Here is a 17,605-nt window from a genome sequence, read left to right as displayed (position 1 = left end):
AGGAGGGCATGGAGATTATGTGAGAGCTACAGGCCCCTTAGGTGGGGGTAGCCTGTTTACAATGTAGGGGAGGGAAAGAAGCTGCTTGCCACCATTCCTCCCATTTGCTCTGGCTGCTTTGCTGTTCAGCTACCATTCACCCCCGCTTTGCTCTTGTTGCTTTGCTACCTTCTGCCTCGGAGCCAGCCAAGTATGGACTGAAACCTCCACAAACTGTAAGCTAAATAAACCTTTCCTTCCTTCATTTTGAGCAGTAGGTATTTTGTCTCAGCAGCGAGAGAAAAGTAACCAAGACACCTCCCTCCCCAGCTCTCGTCCTGCCATCTGTTAGGTCAGTTATACCTCAGGGACATTGAGAGGCCTCAAAGTTGGAGTGCAAGCTCACGGGTTTGGGTGTTCCCTCATGTGCCTGTCCGAGCTCAGCTTCCCAAGCCTCTGAATTCTCCCAAGAGGAAAAAATAAATTTTTTTTCCCCAAAACTGTTCCCTGCCTTCAGGGAGATTACTACCCTTCCATCTGCAGCCTTGCCGTGGTTGGCTCTGAAGGGCAACAGAGGCACAAATTGGTAGAAGAAACTGATTCTCATTGATGAGAGTTGTAACTCCAGAGACAAAGTTCAGGCAGGCTGAAATGTGCTCCTGGAACTTAGAGATTTCAAACAAGTTTCAATCAAAAAAAAAAAGATCACAAGTGGGAACAACGATTACACTAGCTATCTTTTAAGAACTTAGATTGGTGCAGGCATGCTAGCAGACTGTCTTGTAAGAAAGGGACAGGGTGATTTATAAATATTATCTGTAGGGCTGAGGGTGCAGCCCACTGAGACAGCCCTTACTTACCGAGGATGCCTGTGGTCCAGTAACAGTACGCAGGGTGCCTCAGTGACTGGGAGAGGAGCAGCATGAGAGGCTTCCTGGAGGATGTGGGGGCCTAAGGATGAGCAGAGTGAAGGAACTGTGTCCAGTGCACAGAAAGGTTCTGTGCGCTTGGACACGAGGGCGTGCCGGGACACGGTCCTTGTGAGCCTTGTTGAGGACTAGGAGTTCAAGCGGGAAGAACCTAGCATGATCGTCTGATTTTCATGAGACTGCCCTTACTGTGTGAAGAAGGAAGGAGTAAAGGCAAGGCCCCAAATGAGGGGACATCCAGCCTGCTTGTCTCTCTCTGTCCTCAAGCCTCAGGGAGCCCTGCCTAGCTGCCCTCCCTGGAGAGTGGCAGCCCCTTCCTATGCTGGATATTTACAATCATACACTTCATTTTTTCATAGAATTTACTATGTCAGGCAGTTGTTCTGTTGGCTTGTATATTGTCCATTACTTCCTCTAGAACACAGGCTCAGTTCCCTGCCTGTCTTTCTTACCATAGTATGCCAGCTCTTCAGCCTGTACCTAGCACACAGAAGGCATGATGAATGAATGAATGAATGAATGAATGAATGAATGAAAAATTCGATGAGTAAATGCTACAAAGGATGGAAAGAGGTTGATATTTGTGCGAGATCATACTTAGAGGGTAAGATCAACAAGAGGGTAACAGGTAGAAGGTACACATTAGGGTCAAGACCTGGGCCCAGGTTTCTGCTTAAGCAGCTGGGTAGATGGGACACTGAGACAGGCAACAATGAAGTGGGAGCACTTGGAGGAAATTAATGTGTCCAGTAGCAGTAGATCAGTTTACATACCTGAGGGACAGCCAAGTGGAGACCTGTAAGAGGCACATAGAAGATTCTGGAGTTCAAGCATGAGTTCTGGCCAGCTTAAAGACGTGAGCCAGGCTGGTGACAAAGACTGCAAGTTCGAGCCCAGCCTGGGCAACTTAATGACTTAGCAAGACCATGTCTCTTTTGTCAAAGATCAGAGGGCAGAATGTATCTGGGGTTCTTTCTGCATCCTCTACTTTGTTCCGTTGATCCATGTGTCTGTTTTTGTGCCTGTACCATGCTGTTTTTATCACTGTGGCTTTGTAATATAACTTAAAGTCCAGGGTTGTGATGCTTCGTGCTTTGCTCTTATTACACAGGATTTCTTTTGCTATTCTGAGTCTCTTCTGTTTCCATATGAATTTTAGGATTGTTTTTCATAGTTCCGTGGGGAATGCTTTTGACATTTCAGTTAGAATTCCATTATATCAATCTTGAAAGTATGGCCATTTTGACAATATTGATCTTGCCTATCCAGGAAAAAGGGATATCTTTCCATTTTCTGATATCCTCTCCAAACTCCTTTTTCAGAGGACTTTAGTTTTCATTGTAGAGGTCTTTCACTTTCTGGGTAAAGTTAATTTCTAAGTATTTAATTTTTCTTGATGCTGTGGTGAATAGTATCATTTTCCTAATTTCTTTCTTGGTGAGTTTACTGTTGGTGCATAGGAATGCTGCTGATTTTGATGTGTTGATTTTGTATCCTGCTACACTACTGAATTTGGTTATTAATTCTAGGAGTCTTTTGATAGGATTTTTGGGGGTCTTCTCTGTATAGGCTCATGTCATCTGCAAGTAATTATAATTTGATTTCTTCCTTTCATAGGTAGATAGATAGATAGATAGATAGATAGATAGATAGATAGATAGATTCCTCCCATTTCTATTTCTTGCTGATTTCTCTGGCTAATGTTTTGGCACTATATTGAACAGGAATGATGACAGTGGACATCCCTGTCTTGTTTCTGACTTTAGAGGGAAAGTTTTAGCTTTTCTTCATTTAATATGGTGTTGGCAGTAGATTGTTAGCAAATATCTTTTATCAGATTGAGGTAAGGTCCTTCTACACTTACGTTCTTCAGGGGTTTTGTCATGATAATGTATTTTGTCAAAGGATTTCTCTGCATCTACTGAGATGACCATACAATTTCTGTCCTTCCTTCTGTTTGTGTGCTATATTACACGTATTTATTTGCATATTGCTTTAGTTACTTTCTTGTTGCTGAAACAAAATACACAACATCCACAAGAGATTTATGTTGGTTCACAGTTTGTAGAGGTTTCAGTCCATGTTCAGCTGCCTCTAAGCCAAGGTATGGAGAGAGGCTTGGAGAGGAGAGGAAGGGAGAGGAGAAACAGTTCATTGCATGGCAGGCGGGAAGCAGAGACAGCTCAAGTGAGTAGGAAGGACACATCCTTCCAGGCCATGCCCCAGTGATTCAGCTCTTTCCACCAGGCTTCACCTCCCAACACTATATACACTCATTGTGGGACTAATCCAGTGTCACACACATACCCATGACCCAGTCACTCTCAAAAGTCCCACCTATGAGTGTAGGAATTATTGGAGGGACATCTAGATATAAACTGTAACGCATATGTTAAACCATCTTTGCACCCTTAAAATGATGCCCGTTTGTCTGATGCATGATTTTTTGAGAGTTGTTGCATTCCATTTGCTAGAATTTTATTGAGGATTTTTGTGTTTATGTTGATTAAATATATTGGCCTGTAGTTTGGGTTCTGGTCTAGTTTTGGAATCAGGTAATACTAGCATCCATAATGACTTTGGAAGTGCTCCTTTCCTTTCATGTCATTAACAAGTTTGAAAAGCATTGGCATTAGATCTTCCCTGAAATTCTTGTACAGTTCAATGATGAATTCATTGGCTTCTCAGCTTTTCTGCATTGGTAGGGGTTTTTTTTTATTTCATCACCTATTATTGGATTATTTAGAGGTTTTATGTCTTTTTGGTGCAGATTTTGTAATTCATACGTATCTAGGAATCTATCCACAGCTTTTGGATTCTCCAATTTATTGGTTTACTGGTTTTCAAAGTAATAATTACCAATAATCTTCTGTATCTTGGTGGTCTCTGTAGTGACTTCACCTGTTTCATTTCTAACTGGATTGATATGGGGATTTTCTTTCCTTCTTTTGGTAAGAATGGCTTTATCTATTTATTATTTTGAAGAACCAGTTCTTCAATTTGTTGATGTCCTTGTATTATTTTGTTTGACTCAATTTCATTAATTTCTGCTGTGATCTTTTAATTTCCTTCCTTGTACTAGCTTTGGATTTGTATTTTTCTTGCTTTTTTAGGATTTTAAGGTGCATCACTAGGTTATTTATTGAGCTTGCTCTGTTTTTCTGATGTGGGTATTCACAGCTATAAACTTTCCTCTTCAGACTGCTTTTATCCCACAGGTTCTGGTGTACTGTAGTGGTATTATTGATGTCTAGGAACTATCTGATTTCTTCTGTGACCCATTAATTATTTAAGAGCAAATTGTTTAATCTCCACGTTTATTCTGCATTATGTTTGTATAATTTCTGTAGGTTTATTACCATTGATCTCTAGTTTCATTGCATTATGATTTGATAATATGCATGGGATAATTTTGATTCTTTTGTATTTACTTAAGCATGCTTTATGGGCTAGCATGTGGTCTATTTTGGAGAAAGTTTCGTGTGCTGCTGAATAGAATGTATATTTTGTTGGTGGTGGTGAAACACTCTGTAGGTATCTATTAAGTACATTTTTTCCAAGGTGTAATTCAACTCTGAAACTTCTGTGTCTATTTATTTATTTATTTATTTATTTGTTTGTCTAGCTGATCTGTTTGTGATAGTGGGATATTTGGCTTCAGGTCCACTTTGTCTGAAAAAAAAAAGATACCTATCCCTGCTTGTTTTGGGGCTTCCATTACATGGAATATTGTTTTCCATCCTTTTAATTTTTAGTCTGAATTTCTTTTTGGGTTAAATGTATGTGTTGTATACAGCATGAGTTGGATTTTGTTTTTTCATCAAATCTATGTCTTTTGATTGAAGAGTTGAGATTATTCACATTGAGAGTTATTGAAAGTTACTGACTTATTCCTTTCATTACATTATTTTCTTTTTTGTTGACCCCCCCCACACACACACACACACTTAACTGCCCATCTTTCCTAGTGTATTCATCCCATTAGACTTTTTTGGCATTGTTGGCTCCATTGTCTCTTCCTAGAATATTCTGAGAATTATTTGGAGTGCTGGTTTGGTGGTATGAAACACTTTATTTCCCCATCAATTTTGAAAGATAGTTTTGCAGGACAGATTAGTCTGGGTTGGAAATTGTTTTCTTTTGGACTTGAAGCACTTCATTCCAAGCTCTTCTTGCCTGTAAGGCTTGTTTTGAAAACTCTCAAACTTTGTAGGTACTGCACTGGATTTCTTCTCCAATTCTAGCCTGCTATACAGAAAGACTCACTTTCAGATTAAAACCCCATGCTGTTTTTGCAGTTTATGATAGCCTAGTCCATTGTTTCTCCATGAACTTACCTTGTACCAGTGGAGACAGATCCCCTTCCCTGGGAGCCAGGGTTCCTTTCCCTACTGCTTCATTATTTTTTCCACATTTTTCTGTGTTTCTCCAGCTTCTCTGTATTTTCTAGTCTCACTGTCAACTCCCTCTTGATTCCCAGAGATCTTTTTTTTTTTGCCACCAAGTTGTTTTGAGGTTCCTAGAGAGGCTGTGTTTTGTGGTCAGTCTTATTCTGCCATTTTTAATCCCTCCTTGCTACAGCCTTGAAAGCATGGGGTCCTTATCATTATGGGAACCTTCTCCTGTCGCAAACATCTAGTGACCTTTGGCTCTTCACTCACACTAAGGGGAGATATTGCAACACTGTTGGGGACTTTTGCTAGCAAAGAGGGCTTACTGACAGGCAAGCTGACCGAGAAGCTCCAGATGGGCCTTTTCAGAAGGAGAGCAAGGATGTCCATATCTAGAGGTCTGTCTCTTGGCTTGGATGGTTTTCCTGGAAAGGGATCCTCTGGTCTTCCACATGCCAAGGTGTACCTGGCCACGGGTATTCTAAACCAGGCGAGCAGCTGTGTCTAACAAGCCCAGGCCAAAGGAAATGGAGGCCTCTGCCACGTGTCTAATTATTATAAGCCAATCTGTTCTGAGATCCTTGCCTGCGGGTCCACCCATGAACTGCTCAGCCGGGTAGACCCAGAGGCTACAGAGGACCCCGTCTTCCCATCTGTGCCTCTGGCTGCAAGCTTGGCTGCTAGCACAGCTCTCTTGGGGCATGAGAGTAGAAGTACGAGTAGATCTCTGTTAGTTTCTTACAACAGAAATGGAAGCCAGAATATGTGTGTTGGCAGGGCTGGGATTCCCAGGGAGAACTCGCAATGTGAGCTCATTTTGCACTTCCCGCTACTTGCATGTGTCAGTGTTTCTGCCATGGTGTCAGTTTGCACAGCACCATCTGCCTTCTGGCTTCCAAGTGATGCTCGGACTCCCCTCCCATTCTCTGTGTACTTGGAGATCTGTGCTATTTTTGCTCTTTTGCTGTTATCCCAGCAGTGTTTGGGGAAGGAGAGGAAGTAAATGCATATACTCAGTTATCGTGTTTCACTGGAAGACTTTGCTGCTTCTTGCCTTTTTATTTTAAACATAATTAGTGAGCTTGAAGAACATCTTCCCATAAATATAGGAATCGGTATATTTCTTTTGTGAATTTCTTATTTATATATTTTATCCTTTGGAACATTTATCTCTTTTTGACTATACCGTAAAAGTTCTTTTCATATTTAGGTCCTTAACTTTCTGCCCCTCACATAGGTTATGGTACGTTCTTTAGTTTGTCTTTTGAAAGGAGATGATTATAACATTTTATTTGAATGTCCTGAAAAATCTGTCAGCTATATTGCTTTATCATTCCTGGGCTCCACATCATATATGGAAATGCCTTCTCCACAGGTTATAAAAATGGTTAGCCTTGTTTTCTTCCAGCACTTTTAAGATTTTCTTCTTACATTTAAGTACTTAATCCATCTGGAATTTATTCTGAAGGAATGACGTATGGATGGATCCAGTTTTTTTTTTTTCAAATGCCTCACCAATTGCCTGTTTGTTGAACAATTTATTGAACAATCTATATTTTCTTCACTGATTTGAAGAGACTCATTTTTCACATTCACTTGGGTTTATTCCTAGACTCTGTGTTCAGTTTATTTATGTATCTTCCTACCCCTGGGCCAATGCTGTGTTTCCATTGATTTCTGTGGCTTTACATGGATTTCAGAGTATGGAAGGCTCTTTGGTCTTCTGAATTTTCCTAGCTATCCTTTTATGCTTATCCTTATGGGTGACTGTTGTGTCATTTTCATTTCCAAAGTTAATCCTCTTAAAGTCTTGAATGGACTTGCAAATAATACAGTAAAACCCTAGTTTGTGATCATAATTTGTTACAGAAACGTGCTTGTAATCCAAAGCACTTGTATATTAAAGCAAATTTCCCCTTAAGAAATAATGGAAACTCAGACAATTTGTTCCACAACCCAAAAGTATTCATATAAAAGTGATTACAATAGTTTAATATAATATAAAATAATAAATAAAATGCAAAATATAAGAATAATTTAACCTGCACTTAACCTTTGAAAACCTTCGTGGCTAGTGTGAGAGAGACAAGAGAGAGGAGGGCTATTGTGCAGGACGACTTTCACATCACTAATGAAATCACTATCTACTGACTCAATGGAATCTTCTTCCTGTGCAAATTTAACAAGGAACCTACACAATGACACTTGCCTTTGTTCTTTTTGAAGATTTCTTAGAAATGTGACGTTGCATTGTCATTAAACAGATTCATTGCTTGCGCTAGGACAGCCTTATCCAGGTGGTACTTTTCTATATTTTTCACTGTTTCCCTCATTTTACATATCTCCTCAATCCTCTGCCCTTTTCTCCTCTTCCTCAGCAGATGAGAGCTCCTCCATAACCTCTTGCTGTTGGGAGATGACCATCCACAATCCTGGGGCAGGGGAACAAATGGGTCCGCTGTGATCAAGCGACATTCAGCATCATGTACCACTCATATTCCAAGATATCACTTGTTTATCAGGTTAAACTTGGTAATTGTTTGCTCATCTTGAGGAACACTTGCAGAACAAAGTACTCACAATCCAAGGTTTTACTGTATATTGGAAAAGATTGCACTAAAAGTAGACCCTTTTCTAGAAAAAAAGAAGTTGTTTTTTATAACTAGAAAAGAGATATCTTGAGAACTATCATCATGGTCATTGTAATGGCTAATTTTGACTGTCAGTTTGATTACCTCAAGAGTGCTTAGGAGCTTAGTGAAGCACTCTATGTCTGGGTGAGCCAGGGGAGAGTGACCTTGAGTGATACACATAGTCTTCTGCACCTTCCCCTGGGGATCTTCTGCTGCTCTGTGTGTCTGGCTGCTTTGAGGTGAGCAGTAGTCCCTAATCCCTCTGCCACGATGTTTCTGCTTTAGAGCCAGCTGACCATGAGCTGAATCCTCTGAAACCTTGAGCCAGATAAACCATTTTCCTTTGGATTGTGCCTGCTTAGCATTATGTACCAAGAACAGAAAGTAATGAACACAGTCATTATTTTATATCCAGGAAATAATAGTTTTAATCTACTTTACCTAAGGAAATTCTTGCTTGTATTTAATGGGAAGTTTTTTTTTTCAGTTATGATTTTTACCTCCTAATCTTTCCTAGTATTCAAAACAATATCATCCTACCTCATTAGTAAGGATTTAGATTCTCGTGGATAGTTGGAGACAAGTAAGCTCAGGGCTATATTACTAGTAAAAGGCAAATGGAACTTTTCTGTCAACATAAGTAAAAACTCAGTGTCAGGGGATAACCCAGGGCTTGCATGTGTCAGGTAAGCCCACTGAGCTGTCCTCCAGCTCTTTTTTATTTTGATACAGAGTCTTGGTTGCCCAGATCACCTCAAACTTGCAGTCCCCTGCGTCAGCTTCTCAGGTAGCTGGGATTACAGGTATACATTACCATACCTCTGGCTTAAGCTAATTTTAACATCAGACCCTAGGAGCCTTAAAGAGCTCAAAGAAGGGAGTCTTATGGGTTATAATTTTTATTAAGACAGTTGGTTCTTGAATTAGGCACCTTCTATATAAAACTCTCATATATTGTCTTATGCTCACCATAGTCCAGTGGGGTAGACGTAAACAGTTATTGTATCAATCTGCAGTGACTATTAAGGAAATAGAGATAAACATATGTGCTATGGTTTATGTCTATGTGTCCCCCCAATGCCTCATGCGGACATGGGGCAGGCTTTTAGAGTTTGAATATGGGTGTGAGAGCTGCACCCGCCCTGGAGTGGATAGTTTGCATATGTAAGGGAGAGGAAAAGGGTGCTTGAGGCCATTCCTCCCCCATTCCGCCCTGGTGTGTGGTTGTTGCTTAGCTGTGTTCTGCCATCCTGAGCTGCAGCTCTTTGCCATGTGCCACTGTGCCTTATAATCTGCCAAGTACGGATTAAAACTTCCATGAACTGTAAGTGAAATAAACCTTTCCTTCCTTAATTTTGGGCATCAGGTATTTTGTCCCAGCAATGAGAAAAAGTAACCAAGACAATATGTTAGTGATATCCCCAAGGTCACTATCCAAAGAACCAGTCAGCTTGCTGATTGCTGGTGGTGCCGGATGGCCACATGGTTCATAGTTCAAAACCTATCCCATGTTTCCTCCTCCAAAGCAGAAGTCAGCAGCAGCAATCTCTCAAACAAAGGAGAGTCAGGTCCTGGTATTACCTGAGAGTTCCTCTATTCTTGGAACTTGACATTGAGCCCGGCTACTCTGACTTCCATTTGAGTACTGGGAACCTACTTAGTGGGATTACCTGGAGCCAAGGAAGCAGCAGAAGCTGCCAGTATCAACACTGCACCACCTAATTCCTCTTTCATGGTATCATTAAGGAAGCCCCGGAAGCACTGTTGTGCAAATGCTGCCTAAGCCAAAACACTTAACCTGTGTAATCCGGAGCCTTGTTGTCTCCTCTAAGGGAGTCCCTCATGCCTCTGGCAGAAGTGTGGATGAGCTTATGCATCTGGTTACCTCCAGTCAGAGGAGTCCTAGGCAGAACCATGGATGGCATTTGTTTCTTTCTATCTCTCTGAATTACTTCCACCATCCAAAGAAGAAATAGGGGAGAAGATATGGTTAATACCAGATTTGTATAACAAATGTTTTATTTTCCTCTCCTTTATCATCCTTGGGGCTTTTAGCTGTCTGTGTCTTTTAACACTGCTGGACTGGGGAGTCAGCTGTCTTTGCTCTCCATGGAGATTATGTCTTTCCACTGATTGGACTTACAGGTTTCAATCCTAATATGCTGGATTAGCAGCAATCGATGGGAGGCAGCACAGGGCTGGACACCACCCTAGGAACAGGCTCCATACTGTCCAGCTCAATCTGCAAGGGTGCAAGGCCAGGGTCAGTGTCGATGCCCTGGGGTCAGTGTCGATGCCTCCTTACCAGGAGGGTCAGCAGTGCTCCCAACACATACAGCTCCGGTCTGTCTGTCTCTAAAACCTTGAACTTGGAGGAACATTTACTCACTGGCGTCATTTAAGACAGCACCAAAATAATTTTTTTTTCAGGGCATGGGATTCACACATGATATCCCAGATGCCAGAGTGGCAGTGTCTACGGGAAGACTCTGTAACCTTGGCCACTTTGCCAAATCCAAAACGCAGGAATGGAGCTGCATCTGGTTGTCTGACCTAGGAGCAAAACCACATGTTTATTGACAGTGACCTGATTGCTGATGTTTTGTTGCTATTCATTTGTTTTTGTTCTGTCAGCAAATTATTTTATTAGGGCTTTTATCCTTAACTGTTCTCTCACTAGAGAACATTACTGGGTTTTGTAGTTTGAGTTTCTCATATAGTGCTTTAAAATACAAGCTAAGAGGGGCTGGGGATTTAGCTCAGCAGCAAAAGCGCCTGCCTGGCAAGCGCAAGGTCGTGAGTTCGGTTCCCGGTACCAGAGAAAAACCAAAAATAAAATAAAATACAAGCTAAGAAAGTAAGGAAATTTTAATAAAGATCCTCTCTTTCAGATTTCCCACGCAAAGCTTTCTGAAGATGATGCATGGAAGTAAGTGATTGGTATCTTTTATCGTTGTTTAATTGAAATTGTATTTCCATCTTAGCAGTTTGAGAAATTGGAGTTTATCATTTTACTTGTAAATTCCCCAAGAGAGAAAAGGCAGAGAAAAGATAGCCACGTGTATCTATATAATAAAGATACTGTAGACTAAAACTGCATGGATTTCATCAGCTTCCTGAGTGTAATCTATACAGTCCCACAAAGCTAGATTAATACAGTCTTCCAAATATGGCGGGATCGAGTTAATATTTATTATAGGCGCATGATACATCTGGTTTTCTTTATGTGCTACTTCCTCTGCATGCTGGGACCTACTGTGGGGCCACAGGGAACTGTGAGCTGCACACGAAATGAAAATGAACTGTTCCTCACTTTTTGCCTGACAATAATCAATTATCAATGTATTCCTACTCAAAATAAGCAATGTTTCTTACATTTGGATACTAATTTATACTTTTCAAAGTACTTCCACATAAGTTAACCCATTTGAGATGCATGCTAATTATCTATGTGTGTATACATATGTGTGCATGTACACGCAGGATAGATTAATACCATAAATAATATTTTGTTTTCTGCCTGTGCAAGTCCTACTTTAAATTCATGAATTCACTCTTCTTTCCACGTGGCCTGAGTTGCAAGTTCATTAGATACATAGAATATTAAATAATCATTTTGGATTTATGGCAGCAAAAGCCATAACTAAGCTCTTGTACCTTTTTCATTTTTCCTCATTTTCCATTTCTTTGGGGGAGTGAATGTATTCTTTATTGATGTGAGCTTCCACAAACCATTTTTGTCTTCTAGATTTAGCTTCCAATAGAGATTAAGATCTATATGGTTTTATTTAAGTCGCTTCCAGGATCTGGCCTCAGCTTCTTCACTTGATCGGTGAAGGAGTTTCCCTGCATCTATGTACTTCTGCATCAGCCTTCTAAGAGTCCAGCAGGGAACCTGGACTCCAGCAGGATAATTTACAGGCTCGGTGGGCTCAATTCTACATCTTCTCCAGCAGGGGGCGCCCCTGGGATTTGGATGGGCCCTTCCTGAGGCGTTCAGTGCTTCCAGGCTCTGGAAATGCTGGTAGAGAAAGAAGCTAGTAGGCATAGCCCTCACGTGCCTTTAAAAGGTGCCAGCCTTGCCACACAGAATGTTCCTGGACAGTGTTTTCTGGTCGGTGCCCTCGTTATCTGTATGCAGTAGCTACTTACAAGTGGAAACAAAGGGATCCTGTGACTGAGGGTGCCTCACTGTAGTGAAACAGCAATTAGCCGATATTTAGAAAGCAATTCGCAACACTCGGAATCCTTCCCCTTGTTCCTAAGCATGACTCCAAGCCTCTCTCTCATTCCCTCTGGACCAGCGGTTCTCAATCTTAGTTGCTCCTTAAAGTCATATAGGAAGCTTTACAATTATTGACGTTTTAAACATTTAAACATTATATGTATATATGTAGAGAGAGATGGACATAGACATAGGTAGATACAAACAGAAATATCATGCGGTATGCCATTGGTATGTACAGTTTTTGTGTACCAGTTAAGGTATAAATTTAAATTTTGAAAAATTAATTAGTGATACCTAGCTTCCCTCTTGGGAATCTGTGTCAGTTTGCTAAGGCTCCCCTCACCAAGTGCCACAGCCAGGTGGCTGATGCAAAAGGAACTTATTTACTCAGAATTCTGGAGACTAAACGTGGGCATCAAGCAGTTGGCAAGTTTAGACTGACAGGTTGAGGAGCTGAGGGGCCGGGTCTTCACCCTAGGAATTCGGGGCAGGGGAAAATGATTTAGCCCACGGCACACAGCAGTGGTACTTAATCAATCCTGGGTACAGCTTGGACCCTGGGATTTCTTAAAATCTCCTCAGTGATTTCTAACTGAAGCTCAAGGTCAAGAACCATCGCTTTAGGTTTTCTTCAGGGTCATTTCTAGTCTAGGAAGTTAAGGCGCAAGACATATGTAGTGACTTTTTCTACCAGTGCAAAACTAACTCCCCAACTAGAAACTGAAGCATCCTGCTATTGTCTGAATGTCTGTCATGTTAAAGAAAACACAGAGGCGCATTCTCCCCAACAGCCACACCCGGTAATAGTTATATAACAACTCGTACTGCTCACTGTGGAGCTTTTTCTTGTCCCTGGATAATATTCTCCCTTCAGCAGAGGCACCATCAGCAGGATACCCTTTCATTTGAAAGTAGTAGAAAGTTCTAGAAATTACCAATGCTCTTCTGTTCTTGACTTTCAAAAGTGACAATTTTATATGACTATGCCTAATAATGGTCATTATTTTTCATATAGGTACAAATAAAAGAGCATGTGCCTTGCAGTATCGTGTCATAAAAACCAGGAGGTATAGAGGGATTATCTTGAATTTATAAAGGAGGAAACTGAGGCTCAGAAAAGAGGAGTGAATTGCCCAAGGATATGAAGCAGTGAAGCAGCAAATCGGGGACTGGAGCCCGAGTCTCCCAGGGCCTGTCAGGTCTTCTTAGCCTCACCTCGCTGCTTAATTTAAGAGACAAGACTAATTAGGCAGGAAGACTGCAAGTTCAAGCCCAGCCTGGGCAACTTAGCTGGCTTAACACTGTCAAAATAAAACACTGGGGCTGGGGATGTAGTTCAGTGCAAAGATCCTGGGCTCAATCACCAGTACCACAGCGAGAGAGAGGGGGGTGGGGGAGAAAGAGAATAAAGAAATAAGATTCAGGTCAAAATCATGTGGGATTGACAGCATTGGTTTTGCTGATAGAATCAGCTATTCTCTTCCCAATCCTAGGACAAAGGGAAGAAAGCAAGATAGACTTTGTCATCAAAACCTAGCACCACCTACATTTGAAACCTTCATCTTCCTCTGAGTCCTGCCTGCTGTTTGGCTGTTGTTTTGTCGTTTTGTTCTGTTCTGTGGAATGTGAGAGGCTTGAGGACCCTTTCAGATGACCTCATTTGCCGGTTACAGTCTGCAGCAGGAGCAGCTGTACAGGACGCACCGGGGCCACGAGTCCATGCACGTGGAGATGATCTTGATCTTCCTCTGCGCCCTGGTCATCGCTCAGGTGGTGCTGGTGCAGTGGAGACAGAGGCACAGCCAGTCCTACAATGTGAGTCGCCCCAGCCCCTGGAAGCCTGTTCCAGCTCGTCGGCTTGGGTGTCCTTTTGCTCCTGTTTGCCTTCTTGGTGACTTTGAAAGAGGGATTTGGCAGTGGTTCTCAGCCAGGTGCAATTTTGCCTCCAGAAGACACCTGGCAATGTGCAGAAACATGTTTGATTGTCATACCTTAGTTGGGAACAGAAAAGGGTGGGGAACTCCTACTGGCATCGGGTAAACTTCCTACAAGGCAGCACAGCTCCTCGCAATGAAAAGTGTATGGCCTGTGTGTCCATAGTGCCAGGAGGGGCCTTGGAGTAGGTAAACCTTTTGTCTTGGAGGCAAGTGAGTGTGCACGAACACCTGCCAATGGTCCAGGGAAAGGAAGATTAGGAAGACAAAAACAGAAGACTGAGGCTGTCTCCTATTTCTTAGCAATAAATAAATAATAATTATTATTAGCAATAGTTTTGCCACAAATGGTTTGCATATCCACAGAAAACAAATGCCACACTGACCCCATCAACACAAAGCAAAATCTCTCCCTCATAGAGCTGTCTCACTGGACCATGTCCACCAGCACGTCTCCCCCCATCTCAGGCAGGGCTCAGAGTCCCACCCCGTCCCTCTTGCGTCTATGACCTTCCCACTGCAGTGTGCAAAGCAGAGGTTCTCGGGTCGTGAGGTGCATTAGAATCACCAGGAGGGCTTGTCAAATCCCATTTCAGAGTCTCCTTGCAAAGTTTCTGGTTCAACAAAGACCTGATAACTTGTTTATCTAACAAGTCCCCATTGAGGCTGACGCCACTGGTCCTGGGTCCACACTTGGGGAACCACTGGTTTAGACTCAAGCATGACCTAAGTCATAGGGACGCTGTGAAGGGAGGAGGTCCGCAGTGAACACTCCAATGGCGCTGGGCATTACAGCAGTCACTGTCTAAGAAGACAGCACATGAGGTGTTGGACCAGGACTAGTACTGTATTTTATTTTTGCTCTTTATGAACATCACTTCCTGTGGAGCACACCCTTTGAAGGGATTCTCAGTTCTGTATAATATATAAAATTAGGTGATTTTTATTATTTTAATGAGAAAGGGGGATCTTGTTTTATTTTTTAAAACAATACATGAACTTCTTACTATGTCACCATTGTCTTCTCAACTAAAATAGATACACTTTATATTGTCCTGGGATAATTTTTTAAATGAATGAAACTAAAATCAGATTTCACTATTCAGTCTCATATCAAAGAAAAGCTCCGGGCTGGGGATTTAGCTCAGCGGCAAAAGCGCCTGCCTGGCAAGCGCAAGGTTGTGAGTTCGGTTCCCGGTACCGGAGAAAAACCAAAAAAAAAAAAACAAACAAAAAAAAAGAAAAGCTCCCTGTGTAAATCTTAACTACACTTTTTCTACCTTCAAGGTGGAAATATCTAAGATAGAAACACCCAACGTGAAACTGGATCCCTAAGGAACTAGTGCATAGATCTATTCTCTCTTCTCTTCATAACTGATAGTTACCTCTGGATTAGACAAAAAAGTCTTGTTTCCATGGTAACACAAGTGTGGCTTTTGCACAGACAGTCCTTGCCCTTGAAAGGAAGTTAGGTGGCTACATCGTGTCACTCCCCTCCTCCGGCCATGTTTTCAGGATTCTGGAGGTAGCTTATGCCAAAGAATCCGTCTTCATCTTATCAACTCTTTGAGGATACATGTTGCTGCACCAGTAAGTGTGGTACCCACACCCTGGCTATACCCAAAGCCCCCTTGAGTACTTGTGGCCCTTTGAGGTTCTGACCCTCCTGACTCAGTCTCACTGAGCCATGCAGACTTCCCTCGGCCTGGCACCTGTTGGCCTGCTGAGAGGTCTGTCTACACAGGGGTCTTGTCCCCTGTGTAGGCTACATTGCCTGGAGTGCCTCCCCAGAGACACTGTCCTCAGTCACCCAACTTTTGCTCCATAAGGCCACAGTTTCTGTCTCCTCCACCACACTGCTCCTCTATCTTAGCTGCTGAGATGAGCTCAATGGTCCCTAGGATCGCCTTGGAGGAAATAAGTCGCTGTGATCATGCCTCTCCTTCCTGGCATTTTGACAAAGCCAAGAGCCTAGATGAAGATGCTCCTGTCATAGTCCAGAACAGATGCAGGTCTGGTCATATGTTCCTGTCATAGTCCAGAACAGATGGTGGTCCCAATGGGACTCTGCTGGGTTTGCTTGGAAGTTGGTAGGACTCTGGGATGTTTCCTACTTCTTTGTCCATCAGTCCCTTTATTGCTGACAGTGTCCCAGGAGAAAACGCTGAGTAGCCCCTGTTGTCTCTGTTACTCCTCTTTGGCTCATGGTGAGAGCAAAGCTTTCCCGTGTTGTAGCCGTGCGTTGGGTCTATGCTTTGCATTCCTTCTTGTGGAGCCTCCAGAGTCCCTTGTCAGAGCACAGCCATTTCAGGAGCTCCCAGGGATACCTGCAACCACTGGAGCTGGAAATGCTCCCCAAGGCGCCAGTAGCTTAGTCTAGCCCTGCTTTCTTACCGTACTTGCCATGAACCATAATTCAAAAAATCTGGACCCAGTGCGTTACCCTATGGAACGCCTTGGGACTGGGATTTGATGGGCATGTTTCCATAAATACCAGCCTTCATAGCCCATTCAGAGAGTTGGGGCTGGGGATTTAGCTCAGCGGCAAAAGCGCCTGCCTGGCAAGCGCAAGGTCATGAGTTCGGTTCCTGGTACCGGAGAAAAGCCAAAAAAAACAAAAAAAAACAAAAAAAAACAAAACAAAAAGCAGAGAGTACCTAGCTTTTAAATTGTTTCTCTTGGCTCCAAGGTTATGTGGAGTTTATCAGAGCTACTGAGACCTCTGAACAAGAATAAGATTCATCAGGGTTATGGCTTTTTCCTGTAAGGGATCATATAGTAAAGTTTATTTCCATATTGGTAACAAACTCATATTATAATTAGTATAATAACAAACTTGTAATAGAATTATTACTGTAATATATAAGATTACTATATTATAAATTTTTATGAATTGCTATTATAGCCACAAAGAGTGCTCCTGGTACATTAGCTAGGTTAACCTGTGGTGGTGATTATTTTTTATTTCCCTTTGTGCAGTATAGTTCAGAGAGTTTAAAGAAATTGGCCAAATTCATATAACTAATTAGTTGCAGAGAGAACAGAATTCAGTAGCACTAGTTATTTGCTGTCATATAAGGACAAGCTTCCTAAATATCTCTGAACCGTGGTTTCCTTATCTGCAAAATGACAGTACCCAAGATAAGAACTTGTCTTTCAGAGCTGTGATTCAAAAACACTTTCCTGTGAGGACCTGTAGCAGTGACTGATAACCTTAAGCCAACCTTAATTGGCTCTGAATGTGTTCAAGAGATATTGCTTATTTCTAACATTTGTGCTAGTATCCTGTAAAACGAGTATGCCAATAAAAGAATCCTTTTCTAGATGCTTTGTAAACCTACAGTGACCACTCAACCATTGGTCTACATTCTCCATTAGAAGATTTTGGCTGTTTTTTCACATCGGTGCACCTGTATATCCTGCCTTCTCACAACCTTCTACTCTGTCACATGCTATTTTGAGGACAATTCCCTGGGCTGGTTTTGCAAAATGTATTAGTAGGAACTGGAAT

At 42.0% G+C, this 17,605-nt stretch overlaps 1 protein-coding gene across 1 annotated transcript in view; it reads left to right on the top strand.

Annotated features, from left to right (window-relative positions):
• Rnf175 (ring finger protein 175) overlaps positions 1-17,605 on the top strand; it is a 59,724-nt gene that overhangs the window by 5,059 nt on the left and 37,060 nt on the right. Inside the window, exons 2-3 of the mRNA XM_005400926.2 lie at positions 10,824-10,861; positions 13,834-13,975. Of these exons, the coding sequence (XP_005400983.1) occupies positions 10,824-10,861; positions 13,834-13,975 (180 nt within the window). The remainder of the gene's footprint in view (positions 1-10,823; positions 10,862-13,833; positions 13,976-17,605) is intronic.

This window comes from Chinchilla lanigera, unplaced genomic scaffold (genome assembly GCF_000276665.1).
Source record: "Chinchilla lanigera isolate Chin_1 unplaced genomic scaffold, ChiLan1.0 scaffold00070, whole genome shotgun sequence".
Classification (NCBI taxonomy): Eukaryota; Metazoa; Chordata; class Mammalia; order Rodentia; family Chinchillidae; genus Chinchilla; species Chinchilla lanigera.
Note: the sequence above shows the minus strand (reverse complement) of the source record. Positions and strands in the feature narration are given on the sequence as shown.